Genomic DNA, 14,654 nt, shown 5'->3' with positions numbered 1-14,654 from the left:
CATTAGTTCAGAAACTTCATGTAGGTATTGTGATAACCTGTTATGGATGATGCGAATTTTCACAGCTTTTTGTAAAAAATCGCGCAACATTTCAAAGTCCTGCTACTCATGCCAGGAATATAGTATATGCATATGATAAGTATGTGTGGATAGAAAACACTCTGAAGTTTCTAAAACTGGTTAAATCGGGTCTGTGGCTATAACAGAACGTGTTTAGGAGTAAAAATCCCTGGTAAAACTGTTTACCAAAAACACAAAAAAAATATTTGTCCGCCATTCAATGTATGTGAATCCCCTGTAAACGCCTACAGCTTCCACACGATTTCGCCATTGCTGTCAATTTCTGACTCATTTATCCTTGGTTACGTCACGAATAGGCCCCTCCTTTCTTGAGGCGCACCACAGTATGTTGTGAAACTGAAAAAATGGACGATGATTTCCAGACTTGCTGCTATCAAATACAGATCGCCCTGTGATCAATTTGATACATCATTAACGTTTATTAATACCTAAAGTTGGTTTAGAAAAGTCGTTTGAAGTGATTTGTAAAAGTTTATAGGTGACTTTTGTAATTTTAAAAAGTGACGTTGCGTCTTGTAAATGGGCTTTTTGCAGCATCAGACTGGCCTTCAGCAAATGACATTTTGGGTATACAATGACGGATTTAAATCGGGAAAAAGACCCAATTGTGATGTTTATGGGACATATAGGAGTGCCAACAAAGAAGCTCGTCCAAGGTAATGAATGTTTTATATTTTATTTCTGCGTTTTGGGTAGCGCCGGCTACCGCAAAATCTGTTGTTTACGTGTCGTGCTGGTATTTTGGGGGGGTGCATGCTATCAGATAATAGCTTCTCATGCTTTCGCCGAAAAGCATTTTACAAATCTGACTTGGTGGCTAGATTCACAACGAGTGTAGCTTTAATTCAGTACCTTGCATGTGTATTTTTATGAAAGTTTGAGATTTATCGAGTACTATACTCTAGTACTATAGGTGGCGCTCTGAAATTTCCGCTGAGCTGTCCCTGTGCAGGGACCACCTCCGTAAGTCGATAAGCTGTAGACCACACTATCTACCTAGAGAGTTTCTGTATTCTTCGTAGCGGTCTCCATACCACCACAGAACAAGACTAGCACTAAAACCGCACTCAATGAGCTGTATAGATTGAATCGTACTACACCGACTCCGACACTCGGATGTGGCAGGGCTTGCAAACTGTTAGACTACAAAGGGAAACACAGCCGAGAGCTGCCCAGTGACATGAGCCTACCAGACAAGCTAAATAACATTTATGCTCGCTTTGAGGAATTAACACTGAAACATGCATGAGATCATCAGCTGTTTCAGATGACTGTGATCACGCGCTCTCTGCAGCCGATGGGAGTAAGACCTTTAAACAGATCAACATTCACAAGGCCACTGGGCCAGACGGAATACCAGGACATGTACTATGAGCATGCGCAGACCAACTGGCAAGAGTCTTCACTGACATTTTCAACCTCTCCCTGTCTGATGCTGTAATATCAACATGTTTCAAGCAGACCACCATAGTACCTGTGCCCAAGAACACTAAGGTAACCTGCCTAAATGACTACCGACCCGTAGCACTCACGTCTGTAGCCATGAAATGCTTTGAAAGGCTGATCATGGATCATATCAACACCATCATCCCAGAAACCCTAGACCCACTCCAATGTGCATACCGCACCAACAGATCCACAGATGATGCAATCTCCATTGCACTCCACACTGCCCTTTCCCACCTGGACAAAAGGAACACTTGTGAGAAAACTATTCATTGACTACAGCTCAGCGTTCAACACCATAGTGCCCTCAAACTTATCCCTAAGCTAAGGACCCTGGGACTAAACACCTCCCTCTGCAACTGGATCCTAGACTTCCTGACGGGCCGGCCCCAGGTGGTAAGGGTAGGTAACATCAACTCCGCCACGCTGATCCTCAACAGAGGGGCCCCACAGGGTGCGTGCTCAGTCCCCTCCTGTACTCTCATGACTGCACAGCCAGGCACAACTCCAACACCATTATTAAAAGTTGGCTGATGACACAACAGTGGTAGGCCTGATCACTGACAACGATGAGAGAGCCTACAGGGAGATGATCAGAGATCTGACCGTGTGGTGCAAGGACAACAACCTCTCCCTCAACATGATCAAGACAAAGGAGATGATTGTGGACTACAGGAAAAGGACTGAGCACACCCATTCACACCATTCTCATCGACGGGGCTGTAGTAGAACAGGTTAAGAGCTTCAAGTTCCTTAGTGTCCACATCCACCAACAAACTAACATGGTCCAAGCAGACAAAGACAGTCTTGAAGAGGGCACGACAAAACCCATTTCCCATCAGGAGACTGAAAAGATTTGGCATGGGTCCTCAGTTCCTCATCCTGACGAGTTGCATCACTGACTGGTATGGCAACTGCTCGGCCTCCGACCGCAAGGCACTACAGAGGGTAGCGCGTACGGCCCAGTACATCACCGGGGCCAAGTTTCCCGCCATCCAGTGCCTCTGTACCAGGCGGTGTCAGTGGAAACCCCCTAAAATTGTCAAAGACTCTAGCCACCCTAGTTATAGACTGTTCTCTCTGCTACCAGACAGCAAGCGGTAACAGAGCACCAAGTTTAGGTCCAAGAGGCTTCTATACAGCTTCCACCCCCAAGCCATAAGACCCCTGAACAGCTAATCAAATGGCTAACCAGACTATTTGCATTGCAATTGTAATTATGAGATTTGTGGTTTGAATTTGGCACCCTCTATCTGACTTTCATACTCTAGAAGAATTGTAACTTTTGATTTCTGGATTTTGTAAAGAGACGAACAGAGACAACTACCCTGTACACTCCTATTGCTTAATAAATCCACTCCGTAACTGGAGTAGATACACAGCCTCAGTGGAGATACGAAGGGTCTTGACCTCGACACAGCCTTTTAACAACATTCAGCGAATCATAGTACAACTTCTAGTAGGAGAAACAGATACATATCCGACTTTCATTCTCTAGAACAATTGTATCTCTTGACTTCTGATTTCTGAACGAGACATACTGAGACACCTACCAAATACCCTCCTCGTGCTGAATGTACCCACCCCCTAACCGGGGTAGATAAATAGCATCGGGGGTGTTACCAAGGGACTTGATCTCGAACCGTTCTCTTCACTAATCAGTAAATCATAGTACAAAAATCTAGTAGGAGAAACAGATACTGAGTGATTGGATAAGCCTCTAGAGAAATTGTGAGTGGAAAAACACTCTTTGGAGACGAACCAGGTCAACCTACGCTAAGGTAATTAACCGCTTGTTGTAATACATATAAGGCATTAATAGTAGTAAGTGTTTTGATGATTGTTGATGTTATAGATTTAGGACAAAAAATACAACTGTAATAACGTGTACAACTGTGTGAAATGCAAACATTGAATAAAAAGTAGAAACTAGACCCAAAACCCTAGGGGAGAGAACACCTCTGACACTCCCAATCTAGGGAAACAAGTCTAGTTTCTACACTAAAGACAATATAATGGTCTGGGCAGAATAATCATTTTATTGTAACAGTTATCCTCAATATTAATACTCTAGTAGTATTAGTCGACGGACATAGACTATAAATCGTAACCAAGTTATAACTTGCGCGAGTCTAGATATAAGAGCATTTAAAGGGAAAGTAAAACAAGAGGTACTCTAAGTCTGATTGATATTATCTAGGATCCCGAAACAAGCCTAACGGCACCACACAAGGCTAATCTCTGAATAAAGGGTAGGATACATAACCAGGCCAGTCCGGCGGGCCTGTGAGTCACCTGTTAGCCGGGTGGCATAAGAACTTGAGTGAGACGACTTATATCACTCGACGGGGGGTACCTTAACGGTCCTACAGATCAACAGAGTGTTTCAGTTCCCACCAATATCCAGCAACTTCGCACATCCATTGAAGAGGAGTGGGACAACATTCCACAATCAACAGCCTGATCACCTATGCGAAGGAGATGTGGTCACATCAGATACTGACTGGTTCTGATCCACACCCCTACTTTTTTTTCAACGTTTGTCACCAACAGATGCATATCTGTATTCCCAGTCATGTGAAATAAATAGATTAGGCCCAAATGAAATTATTTCGATTGATTTCCTTCTATGAACTGTAACTTAGTCAAATCTATGAAATTCTTGCATGTTGCGGTTATTTTTTTCCAGTAGTTTCCTTCTGTCATAATCACATTATGATTAGTATTGCATGGATTCTACAGGTTGAGGAAACGTCCCTCTCTCTAATGTAGATCAAGTGGTGATTGAGATCCATGTGTGTTGGAAGTTTGTACGCTGCATGTGTACAACTCGTCATGGCTCGTCATTTATAAAACCTTGAATTTAAGTGTTTCTGTCATTTTGTTCTCGGGATTCATCAAGACTCAGAACCCTACACTGTGAATGTGTGTGTGTGTATATGCACATGAGTGTCTATACCTCCTTCCTGCAGGTCTGCGAGAGGCCAGAGCACAGTGTAGGCCAGCTGGCCCTGTGTGTAGAAGAAGGGGGCCATGCAACAGCTAGGCTGATCAGAGTGCTGCACCTGGGAGCCAAACTCATCCATGATGTACCAGACGGGCACTTTTTCCTCTGCTGACTGGACACACACAGGAGAGGGGGGGGTGTTAGAGAGCAAGAGAAAGAAATAGTGTGCGTGAAAAAGAGAGAGTATGTGCTCATACCCCCTGGGCCAGCTGGTAGGTCTGGTTGTACTTCCACATTTGTTTCAGCACCAGCTCCACAACGTCTGGGTCAGGGGCCTCTCCGTGGAAGTCCACCCCCATGAGGGAAGCCATCCTGGGCAGGAGGCCGGGGATCTGCTCCAGCTGCTGCCTAGAGCTCTCCACACGGTACGTCCATGCATGGTCAACCAGGAAGATACTGGAGGATGTAGGAATTAGAGGATATGAGGTAAAAGAGATACAGGATATGGAGATGGAAGAGGAAGTGATGAGGCAGGACAGACAAAGAATAGAAGAGATGTAGTTGGAGGTGAAATGCTAGTATGTGGGATGTCTTTAAAAAAAATGGGTAGACTCACCAAAGCGTAAGAAAATAAGTGTACCCACTTTATACAATACTATCTGTAGTTTTACACCTACTTATGAAAACACTGCACTTGACCTTGAGAAAATAAAGAAAAACAATATATCTCCATGAAAAAGTGAGGTGGTAGGTGACATGCACTGATGACTTGCATGAGATGGTAAACAGGTGGTTATTTATTATGACTAAAGCGCCCTCACCTGGTGGGGTCCGAGGCTTGCATGCCAGTCCCCCTGGTCACAACCACTTTACACCTAATCTCTACACTAGGATAAGCCTTCTTTCCCTCTTCATCTTCATCGTCCTGTTCTACCTGCATGACGCCAAACACTTCTCCTGCATCGTACACCTAGATCCGAAGAGCAAGGGCAGATTTAGATAGGCTAGCCAGACAACAGCATGCACAGAACGTTTAGCTCACATAATATAAATTAAAAGTGTACATTAAGGTGCCTGCAATAGAATTAACTAATGTAAATCTTAATAAATGCATTTCTATAGCTTCCAAAACATATCAAGTATCAAGATGGCTGTGCAGTGGGTTCAATACAGCAGCCCCTGTCCTGTCATCAAGGATTTTCATTTTATTATACACATCTTCTAGAAACATCAATAATGATCACTTTCGGTATGGCTTTGAAACATATGGCCCTTATCTTTCATCAGCGAGAAAGAATCCTTAACATAAAATATTTAAAAAACACTTACTGTAGCAGTTTTGCACAGATCCATATAACCATGGATCCATACAGCCATACGAAACGACACTTCCTGAGTTACTTTTACACATACACTACATGAGCAAAAGTATGTGGCCACCTGCTCATCGCATATCTCATTTCAAAACCATGGGCATTAATATGGAGTTGATGTTGGGCGATCAGGCCTGGCTCACAGTTGGCATTTCAATTCATCCCAAAAGTGTTCGATGGGGTTGAGGTCAGGGTTCTGTGCAGGCCAGGCAAGTTCTTACACGGCCATCTCGACAAACCATTTCTGTATGGACCACCCTTTGTGCACATGGACATTGTCATGCTGAAACAGTGAAGGTCTTGCCCCAAAAAAGTTGGAAGCACAGAATCGTCTAGAAAGTCATTGATGGCTGTAGCATTGAGATTTCCCTTCACTGGAACTAAGGGGCCTAAGCCCAAACCATGAAAAACAGCACCAGACCATTATTCCTACTCCACCAAACATCACAGTTGGCACTATGCATTCGGGAAGGTAGCATCCTCCTGGCATCTGCCAAACTCTAACAAGGCAGAAATTTGACTGAGTTGTTGGAAAGGTGGAATCCTATGACGGCGCCATAGTGAAAGTCACTGAGTGCTTCAGTAAGGCCATTCTACTACCAATGTTTGTCTATGGAGATTGTATGGCTATGTGCTCGATTGTATACATCTGTCAGCAACTGGTGTGACTGAAACAGCCGAAACAGCCACATACTTTTGTATAGATAGTGTAGGTGTTCGGAGCATGCTACATAGCTAATTACCACAGGTGCTCGGTCTCCTTTTGTTTTCCGTTAATAAACGCGCGGTAAAAAAAAATAGGGGTTACTGTTCCTACACGGCCATAAACGTGTATATCAATTTAACCTAACCTTTTGTTTTTTGACAATTCTTTCTCACTGATTTCAACGATCCTTATGTTTGCAAAACCGTACCTCAAGCTTTGCATGTGTTCAGACCGAGCGCCCAGGATCTTAACAAATATCTCCCCTTCGTCCAATGACTTAACGTTACGCGTAATGTAATTGAACAGTCATGATCAAGGGCTATATCTTTAGCTTCAGCCATTACGCTACCGACCTCGTTGATAAGTTTGTAGTACAAGCTCTTCCAATACAGCGAAGGGATTCTTGAGGACTGTAATGCAGCGGAGTGCAAAGACAGGAAGGTATTGAAATGTTCCTCCTCGCCATTCATAACGTTTGTGTTAGATTCCGTGTTTGGCTGCTCCATCTTTAACGTTACGCGTGAATAGCATGAGGTACATAAGAACGTGTACCGAACTACCGGGTAGTACCGGAGCATACTGGCGGTGCATTATGGGAGATTTCTGTTATGGGTGTAAGATGGCACAGTGATGCCATCTGTTGGTAAATGTTCATTACTGCAACTCTTGTGTTTTACCGGGGTGCTTCAGATACCCGGATGTGTTGTGATGTACTGAACAAGACTGGTTACTCGCATCAATGCCTCTGTCTCGTCATTTAGCATTCAAACATGGTGTCAGAGTCGGATAACTAACCATGCTTTCCGCAAATTAGAGTCACCTGCTCTGGTTTACAAACAAATGCTTATTTGTGTAAAATTTCGCCCGGAATTGGCCTTAAGCTAGAGTGAGTTTGCTAGTTAGCTTCAGTGTTGTTAGCATCGGTTAGACATGGCAGCGAACATTCCCCCTCCCGCCGTTATGAAGCTCAGCGGGGATTGGAGCACGAACTGGGATACGTTTAGAGGTGAATGGGAGGACTACGCGCTAGCAACGGGACTTCTGGAAAAGGAAGATGAGGTAGTGGCTGCCACTTTGAGGACTATAATGGGAACTGAATGCCGACACGTATACAAACACAACCTGAACCTAACAGCAGCACAGCAAGGTAACGCTATAGCTATTCTTGATGCTCTTGAACATTACTTTACGCCAGCAAAGAACGTCATCTACGAGCGTTATGTTTTCGGTCGTTGCAAACAGGAGGACGGGGAGTCCATTGACAGCTTTGTCACTAGGTTAAGGGAAAAGGCAGCTACATGTGACTATGGTGCTTTAAGAGATGAACTGATCAGAGATACGATTGTGCTTGGCATAACGGATGAGGGCACCCGCAGACGTTTGCTGAGAGAACGTGACCTGACGCTGGCCTTGGCAGTGGAGACATGCCGTGCAGCAGAGCTTACTGATATACGGATGAGGTCCATGGAGCTAGAAAGGCAACATACGGACAATGTAAATGCTACATTCAGGCAGCCAGTAAAGAAATTCCCCTTTGCCACAGCTAATGCTAATACTACAGCCAACTCTGCAGTAGACAACCCCAATACATGCCGATATTGTGGCATTTCTCATGGACGAGGAAAAGAACACTGCCCAGCCTATGGAAAATTATGCAAATCCTGTGGTACAGCTAATCACTTCGCAAGGGTCTGCATGAAAAGCAAGAGAAAGGAGGGTAAAGTGCACTCCATGGAAACAAACACAGATGAAGGGAACGACAGCACAGAGGATGTATATGCTAGCGAGTGCATAGGGGCAGTGAGGGCAAAAGGACAAAAGTGGTTTGTCACTCTGCTACTTAATAATAAACCACAGCAATGCCAGCTAGATTCAGGGGCCACATGCAACGTTATGAGCCTTAAAGACAAAAGGAGGCTTGCGCCCAGAGACAAACTCACACAGAGTAGCACCAAGCTGAAACTGTATTCAGGCCAGTTCATGACCTCTTTAGGCCTGTTTGTGACAGAGTGTGTTTTACGTGGCCAGAAATACACCCTTGAGTTTGAAATAGTTGAGGCTAGTCAACAGCCATTACTGTCAGGTTCTACATGCGAGCGCCTTGGACTTATTAACTTCACCATCCCAGCTGATCTTAACATTATTGACAAAGTCCAGGCTGGGCCCCTGAGCAAGGAGACACTCCTAAGCAAGTACCATGATGTCTTCAACGCACCGGTCGAGTCAGTTCCTGGGGAAGTCCACTTTGAGTTGGACGCAGAAATCCAGCCTGTCCAGTGTGCACCCCGCAATGTACCAGTGGCCATGAAAGCAGCTACGAAGGCTCAGCTTGACAAATACGAAGCAGATGGCCACATCATATCCGTCACCGAGCCTACGGACTGGATAAGTAATATGGTTATCGTCAAGAAACCAGACAAGCTACGGATATGCATTGATCCTAAACACCTCAACCGGGCTCTGCGACGTTCACATTACATTATGCCCACGTTGGAGGATGTTCTTTACAAGCTCCCAAAGGCCAGAGTCTTCACGCTCGTGGATGCCAGAGATGCCTTTCTGCAGTGCAAGCTCGACGAGCCCAGCAGCTACATGACCACCTTTTGGACACCCTGGGGCAGGAAGAGGTGGTTGAAGCTTCCGTTTGGTGTCTCCGTGGCTCCAGAGGTGTATCAGCGGAAACAGCATGAGCTGTTGATGGGACTTAGTGGCGTGGAACCCATAGCAGATGACATTCTCGTAGTGGGCTGTGGGGACAGTGATGAGGAGGCAGAATGTGACCATGACGCCAAGCTGCTGGCCCTGATGGTCAGATGCAGACAGGTCAAGCTAAGGCTAAGCATAAAAAAGCTTCAGTTTAAAGTGCCAGAGGTCCGCTTTCATGGGCACATCTTGTCCTCCACCGGATTGAAGGCGGATCCTGAAAAAGTGAAGGCTGTCTTGGAAATGCCCCACCCATCTGACGTGAAGGGAGTGCAGCGCTTCGTCGGATTCGTCACCTACCTGGCCAAATTCCTACCGCGGCTCTCTGAAGTGTGTGAGCCACTGAGGAGGCTCATGGACAAGGACACCATCTGGCATTGGCTCCCAAAACATGACGCAGCAGTGAGGGAAATAAAACAACTGGTCACCCAGACACCTGTACTGCGATACTACAATGTGTCAAAACCTGTCACGATTCAGAGTGACTCAAGCCAGTATGGACTTGGCTGTTGCCTCATGCAGGAGGGCCAGCCTGTGGCATTCGCCTCTAGGGCACTCACCCCAACAGAGCAGAACTATGCCCAGATAGAGAAGGAGTGCCTCAGCATTGTGTTTGCATGCCAACGCTTCCACCACTACCTGTACGGGCGCGACAATATTACCGCAGAGACCGATCACAAGCCCCTTATTGCTATATTCAGCAAGCCTCTCCTGAATGCCCCAAAACGACTGCAGAGCATGCTACTGGCCCTACAAAACTACAACCTCAAGGTGGTGTATAAGCCAGGGCCAGAGATGTATGTGAGTGACACGCTCAGCAGGGCTACTGCATCAGGCACTCACACACGCTCCATGCATGAACAACACGCAGTGTGCAGCTTGCAAACAGAGCAAGTGGATGTTGAACACATCAACCAGGCTGACTACCTTAATGTTACGGACCAGCGCTTTATACAAATCAGACAGCACACAGACAGGGACGGGCAACTCCAGGCATTGAGGTCTGTGATTCTGATGGGCTGGCCCGACTGCAGGGAAGAAACTGCTTTAGCCGTCAGAGAATATTGGCCAATCAAAGAGGAGCTCAGTGTTCAAAACGGAGTGATATTCAAGAGTCAGAGAGTCGTTATTCCCCGGTCTCTGCGCCCTGAGATGTTGGCACGCGTGCACTCAAGTCACATAGGAGGTGAGGCCTGTTACAGACAAGCACGTGACACACTGTATTGGCCAGGAATGCAGAGTGAAATTAAAGACTATGTCAGTAAATGCACAATCTGCAATGAATATGCCATTGAGCAACAGAGAGAGACGATGATGTCCCACGAGCTACCGATGCGCCCCTGGCAGATAGTAAGTCTAGATCTCTTCCAGCACAGTGGCAAAGACTTTCTGCTGGTAGTCGATCATTACTCAGACTTTTGGGAGATCGACCTCCTCCCCGACCTCTCAGCAGAGACAACGATCAAACGCTGCAAGGCTCAGTTTGCCCGCTATGGACAGCCAGATAGGGTAATTTCAGACAATGGACCCCAATTCTCCGGAGTTGAGTTCCGAAAATTTGCTGCAGGATGGGAATTCGAGCACGTCACTTCATCACCACGACACCCAAAAGCTAATGGGAAGGCAGAGTCCGCAGTAAAAATCGCAAAGAACCTCTGCAAAAAGGCTCTGCGAGAGGGCAAAGATGCTTGGAAAGCAATCCTGCAGTGGCGCAATACCCCGACAGAAGGCATGGACAGCAGCCCGGCACAGCGCCTCATGGCACGGCGCTTAAAAGCAGCTCTGCCAGTAGCCAGCACTCTCCTGGAGCCATGTGTGGTGACAGACGTGCTGGTGAAGCTACGTCACAGAAGACAGGTCTCCAAGTTCATCTACGACAAATCAGCAAAAGACTTACCTGAGCTCAGGGTGGGTGAAACGGTGCGAATGAAGCCACTACCAGGGGACCGGACAGGCCTCTGGAGACTCGGATCCTGTGTACAGAAAGTGGCACCACGCTCCTACTTGGTCGAAGTGAATGGATCACTGTACCGTCGTAACAGGGTTGACCTTCGGATTGCTGAGACAGCACCTACTCAGAACCCTGATGGTCAAAGGGGTCGCATGACAAAAGACAGAACCCCAGCAAGTCACATGGGGCCTGAGGCACTGGGCGAAGAGCCAGGGGATCACAGGTCGGCCGCTCCCTCACCCATCAATTCTCCCCTTAGACATTCAGGTGACACGCCTGTGCGGGAACCCGCAGTCCTCGCAGACAAGCCCCCTGTCTTTTCACGATGCGGGCGTCTGTCCCAGCCACCAAAAAGACTTAATCTGTAGGTTTCCCATCAGGGATTGTTGACAGAGATAAAAGTGAAGAGAATATCAAAATGTGTTGTTGTTCTGGAAAAAAAAAAAAAAAAAAAAAAAAATACTAAACTGTTCATGTTGGAAATTGTTACTAGGTTTGTTTTGTTAGTGAATTGACACCTCCTGTCCTATTTTATTAAAGGGAAGATGTTATGGGTGTAAGATGGCACAGTGATGCCATCTGTTGGTAAATGTTCATTACTGCAACTCTTGTGTTTTACCGGGGTGCTTCAGATACCCGGATGTGTTGTGATGTACTGAACAAGACTGGTTACTCGCATCAATGCCTCTGTCTCGTCATTTAGCATTCAAACAATTTCTGGAAGGAACCATAGACTTGGATAGACATGTCGTCATTGTATTTGTCCCATTATTGTGTCTGTTAGAGCAGTGGTTTCCAAACGGTGGGGCGCTCCACCCAGTTTAAAGTTGTAATAGTAGAATGCACAAGGTGCAATTTCGAAATTGGTTAGTGCATCATAAGTTATTCTTGTCATGTTAGTCATTGCATACCTTCAACTAGCCCATGTCAGATACCGTTTTTTTGTCACTCAAATATCACATGTATACACATTAGACATGGCAAAACGATAGAATTGCAAGAACATTTGCTTTAAAACTGCTAAATGTTATTTTTACCCCATGACAAAATGTGTATAATTTCAGGAAATAAACCTGTAAAATTCTCTCCACCAGCAGGAGAGTTGTGAACAGTTTGTCATGAACAGTGCTTGTGCCCATAGAAATAGATGTGGTGCGCGCGGGATGTTCCCCAATGCTGGAAGGAAAGCCCTGAGGGAAAACGTTTGGGAACCCCTGTGTTAGAGCATCCGAGTGGTCAGCGGTCTAAGGCACTGCATCTCAGTGCTGGAGGTGTCACTACAGACACCCTGGGCCGAATCCAGGCTGTATCACAACCGGCCATGATTGGGACTCCTATAGGGCGGCACACAATTGGCCCAGCGTCGTCCGGGTTTGGCCCGTGTAGGCCGTCATTGTAAATAAGAATTTGATCTTAACTGACGTTGTGGAAATATTAAGTCAAATATTTTCACCGATACCGGAACTTGGAACTTGTAAAAGTTTAGACTTTATTACAGAGTAACACAAAGTAACAGAGCCGAGCAATTCCATGGAACGACTGACTTCTCCTGCCCTGGACCTCTGTTTTTATAGCCTTCATTCTTTGCATAGCATAAAGAGCTACCTCCTTCTATATGGATAATAACTCCCCTTGCCCCTCCGCCACTGTTATCTTCCAGTCTCAGTTCTTGTTAACGCCCACATCTGCTACAGTCTAGATTATAATGGTGGCTGTGATACAAAAAATAATACAATTATTACACACATGTGTTTCCAGTACAACCATTGTTAGTTTTGTTGCATTTTCTGCTGACATTCTGTTTCTATATGTCTGGTTTTTAGCTTCATGCACCTCTACCTACTGACATGCAATGTCTACATGTCTGGTGAGGGTTTCCAAATGTATTTTCTGCTGACATTATGTTTTCACTGTAGTCTAATGTTCAATTCTATGTTTATCTAGCTTTGTCCATCGTTATATATGTTAATCTGTCCTAAGGCTTCAAAGTGGTCAGTCTAAAAACTAGAACTACAATCATTGACACATGTGTTTTTGCTCCTACACTGACTTGCCTAGTTAAATAAAGGTTAAATAAAATAAATATATATAAATAAAATAGAGCATTTACAGCGGTTTCCACTAGCACAGCCACAAAGTCAAAATTGGCAGTATCGTAAACATTTATGAAAACAAAATAATCCTGTTTAGTCTTAATTAAAGGTTAGGCATGATTTTGGCAGTGTGGTTAAGGTTAGGTTTAAAATCACATTTTAATTAGATAAATTGTAGAAATAGGCGGGGTTCAGGACTTTGTGGCTGTGGTAACGAGACCATGAGCGCCATTGAGGCCATCTCCATTTTGAAGAAGTCCATTTTCTTCCTCTACTACTTCTTTGAGTTGGAAAACATACATACTATAAAGCCAAGGTTGACGATTTACTTCCACTTTCAGTTACGGAATGTTTCCTCTCAAGGTATAATTCATTGGCTGATCCCTCCCAATGACCTGGATGTAATTAGGTGATCATCCCTTAATCCATAGGGTTGATTAATCCATAGGGTTGAATCATGTCTTTACAAGTGGGCTACACTTTAAGTGTGGTAATTTTAGCATATGGAAGTACACTTTGTTATCATTTTATAGTACTATTACAAAGTACGAAAATATATGCACTCACAAAGTCGCTCTGGATACAAGTTATTTTTTATTTTGTAGGGGTAATTCAACGAGAATTACCCAGGCCACCTTGACCTATGGGATGGTGGTTTATTTTTGTAGAGGTCATTCTGTGAAAATTACCCAGTGAATGAGCTGTTTGTGAAAATGACCCAGTGAATGAGCTGTTTATGAATAGTGCGTTGTATGTTTCATTTGTTTGTTTGTCTGTGGATTATGGTGGAGTTTATTGGGTAATGGCCCAATGGTGGAATAAAAAGTTAGGAGTAGCACAGAAGTTATTTGAATAAAAGGTTGAACATATTTGTTAATGATATTTTTCTACCATAGGAAATGTACAACCCTTAGTATACCAGTACAATTATTACAAGGAAGTTGTGTTCTGTAGAGATTTTCATCGAAAATGACTTTGTGACGCTATCACCAGGGGGCACTGGTGTATAACATATTACTGTTACTCTGCACCCTTAAGATATAATATTAGGAATTGAAGTATATCATGCGGTTGTCTCTGTGAGGCCCGTGTGTGAAATATATTTGCGTTTAGTAGAACCATTTACTATAGCCTGGATTAAGTGAGCGTAGAAATAGGATTACAGTATCATCCACTGTTGTTTAACACACACTAAAAAGAGATAGAGAATCATTTATATAGGCATACTGCTACATATTACGCCCACTTTAGGATAACCCTATAGAAGTTAAACAATACATTACACGCAGACTAGCTAAATAAAAAGCCGGAGCACCATGGCACAGTCGAACCAGAATGAGGAGATAGGAGCAAT

The 14,654-nt window shown here is 44.7% G+C and overlaps 1 protein-coding gene across 4 annotated transcripts in view; it reads right to left on the bottom strand.

Moving 5' to 3' along the window:
* ttll12 (tubulin tyrosine ligase-like family, member 12) overlaps window positions 1–7,153 on the bottom strand; it is a 49,599-nt gene extending 42,446 nt beyond the window's left edge. For 2 of the 4 annotated variants that reach the window (XM_036944629.1, XM_036944628.1), the window contains exons 1-4: window positions 6,907–7,153; window positions 5,296–5,444; window positions 4,732–4,930; window positions 4,487–4,646 (exon numbers count right to left, since the gene is read on the bottom strand). In XM_036944629.1, the coding sequence (XP_036800524.1) occupies window positions 4,487–4,646; window positions 4,732–4,930; window positions 5,296–5,444; window positions 6,907–7,131 (733 nt within the window). In that variant the 5' untranslated portion in view covers window positions 7,132–7,153. The other 2 variants (XM_036944632.1, XM_036944631.1) reach the window with 2 other exon arrangements.
* Between the last annotated feature and the right edge of the window lie 7,501 nt (window positions 7,154–14,654).

The sequence above is a fragment of the Oncorhynchus mykiss genome, chromosome 15, assembly GCF_013265735.2.
Source record: "Oncorhynchus mykiss isolate Arlee chromosome 15, USDA_OmykA_1.1, whole genome shotgun sequence".
NCBI classification, from domain to species: Eukaryota; Metazoa; Chordata; class Actinopteri; order Salmoniformes; family Salmonidae; genus Oncorhynchus; species Oncorhynchus mykiss.
The sequence above is the reverse complement of the archived record's forward strand: the minus strand, read 5'-3'. Positions and strand labels throughout refer to the sequence as shown.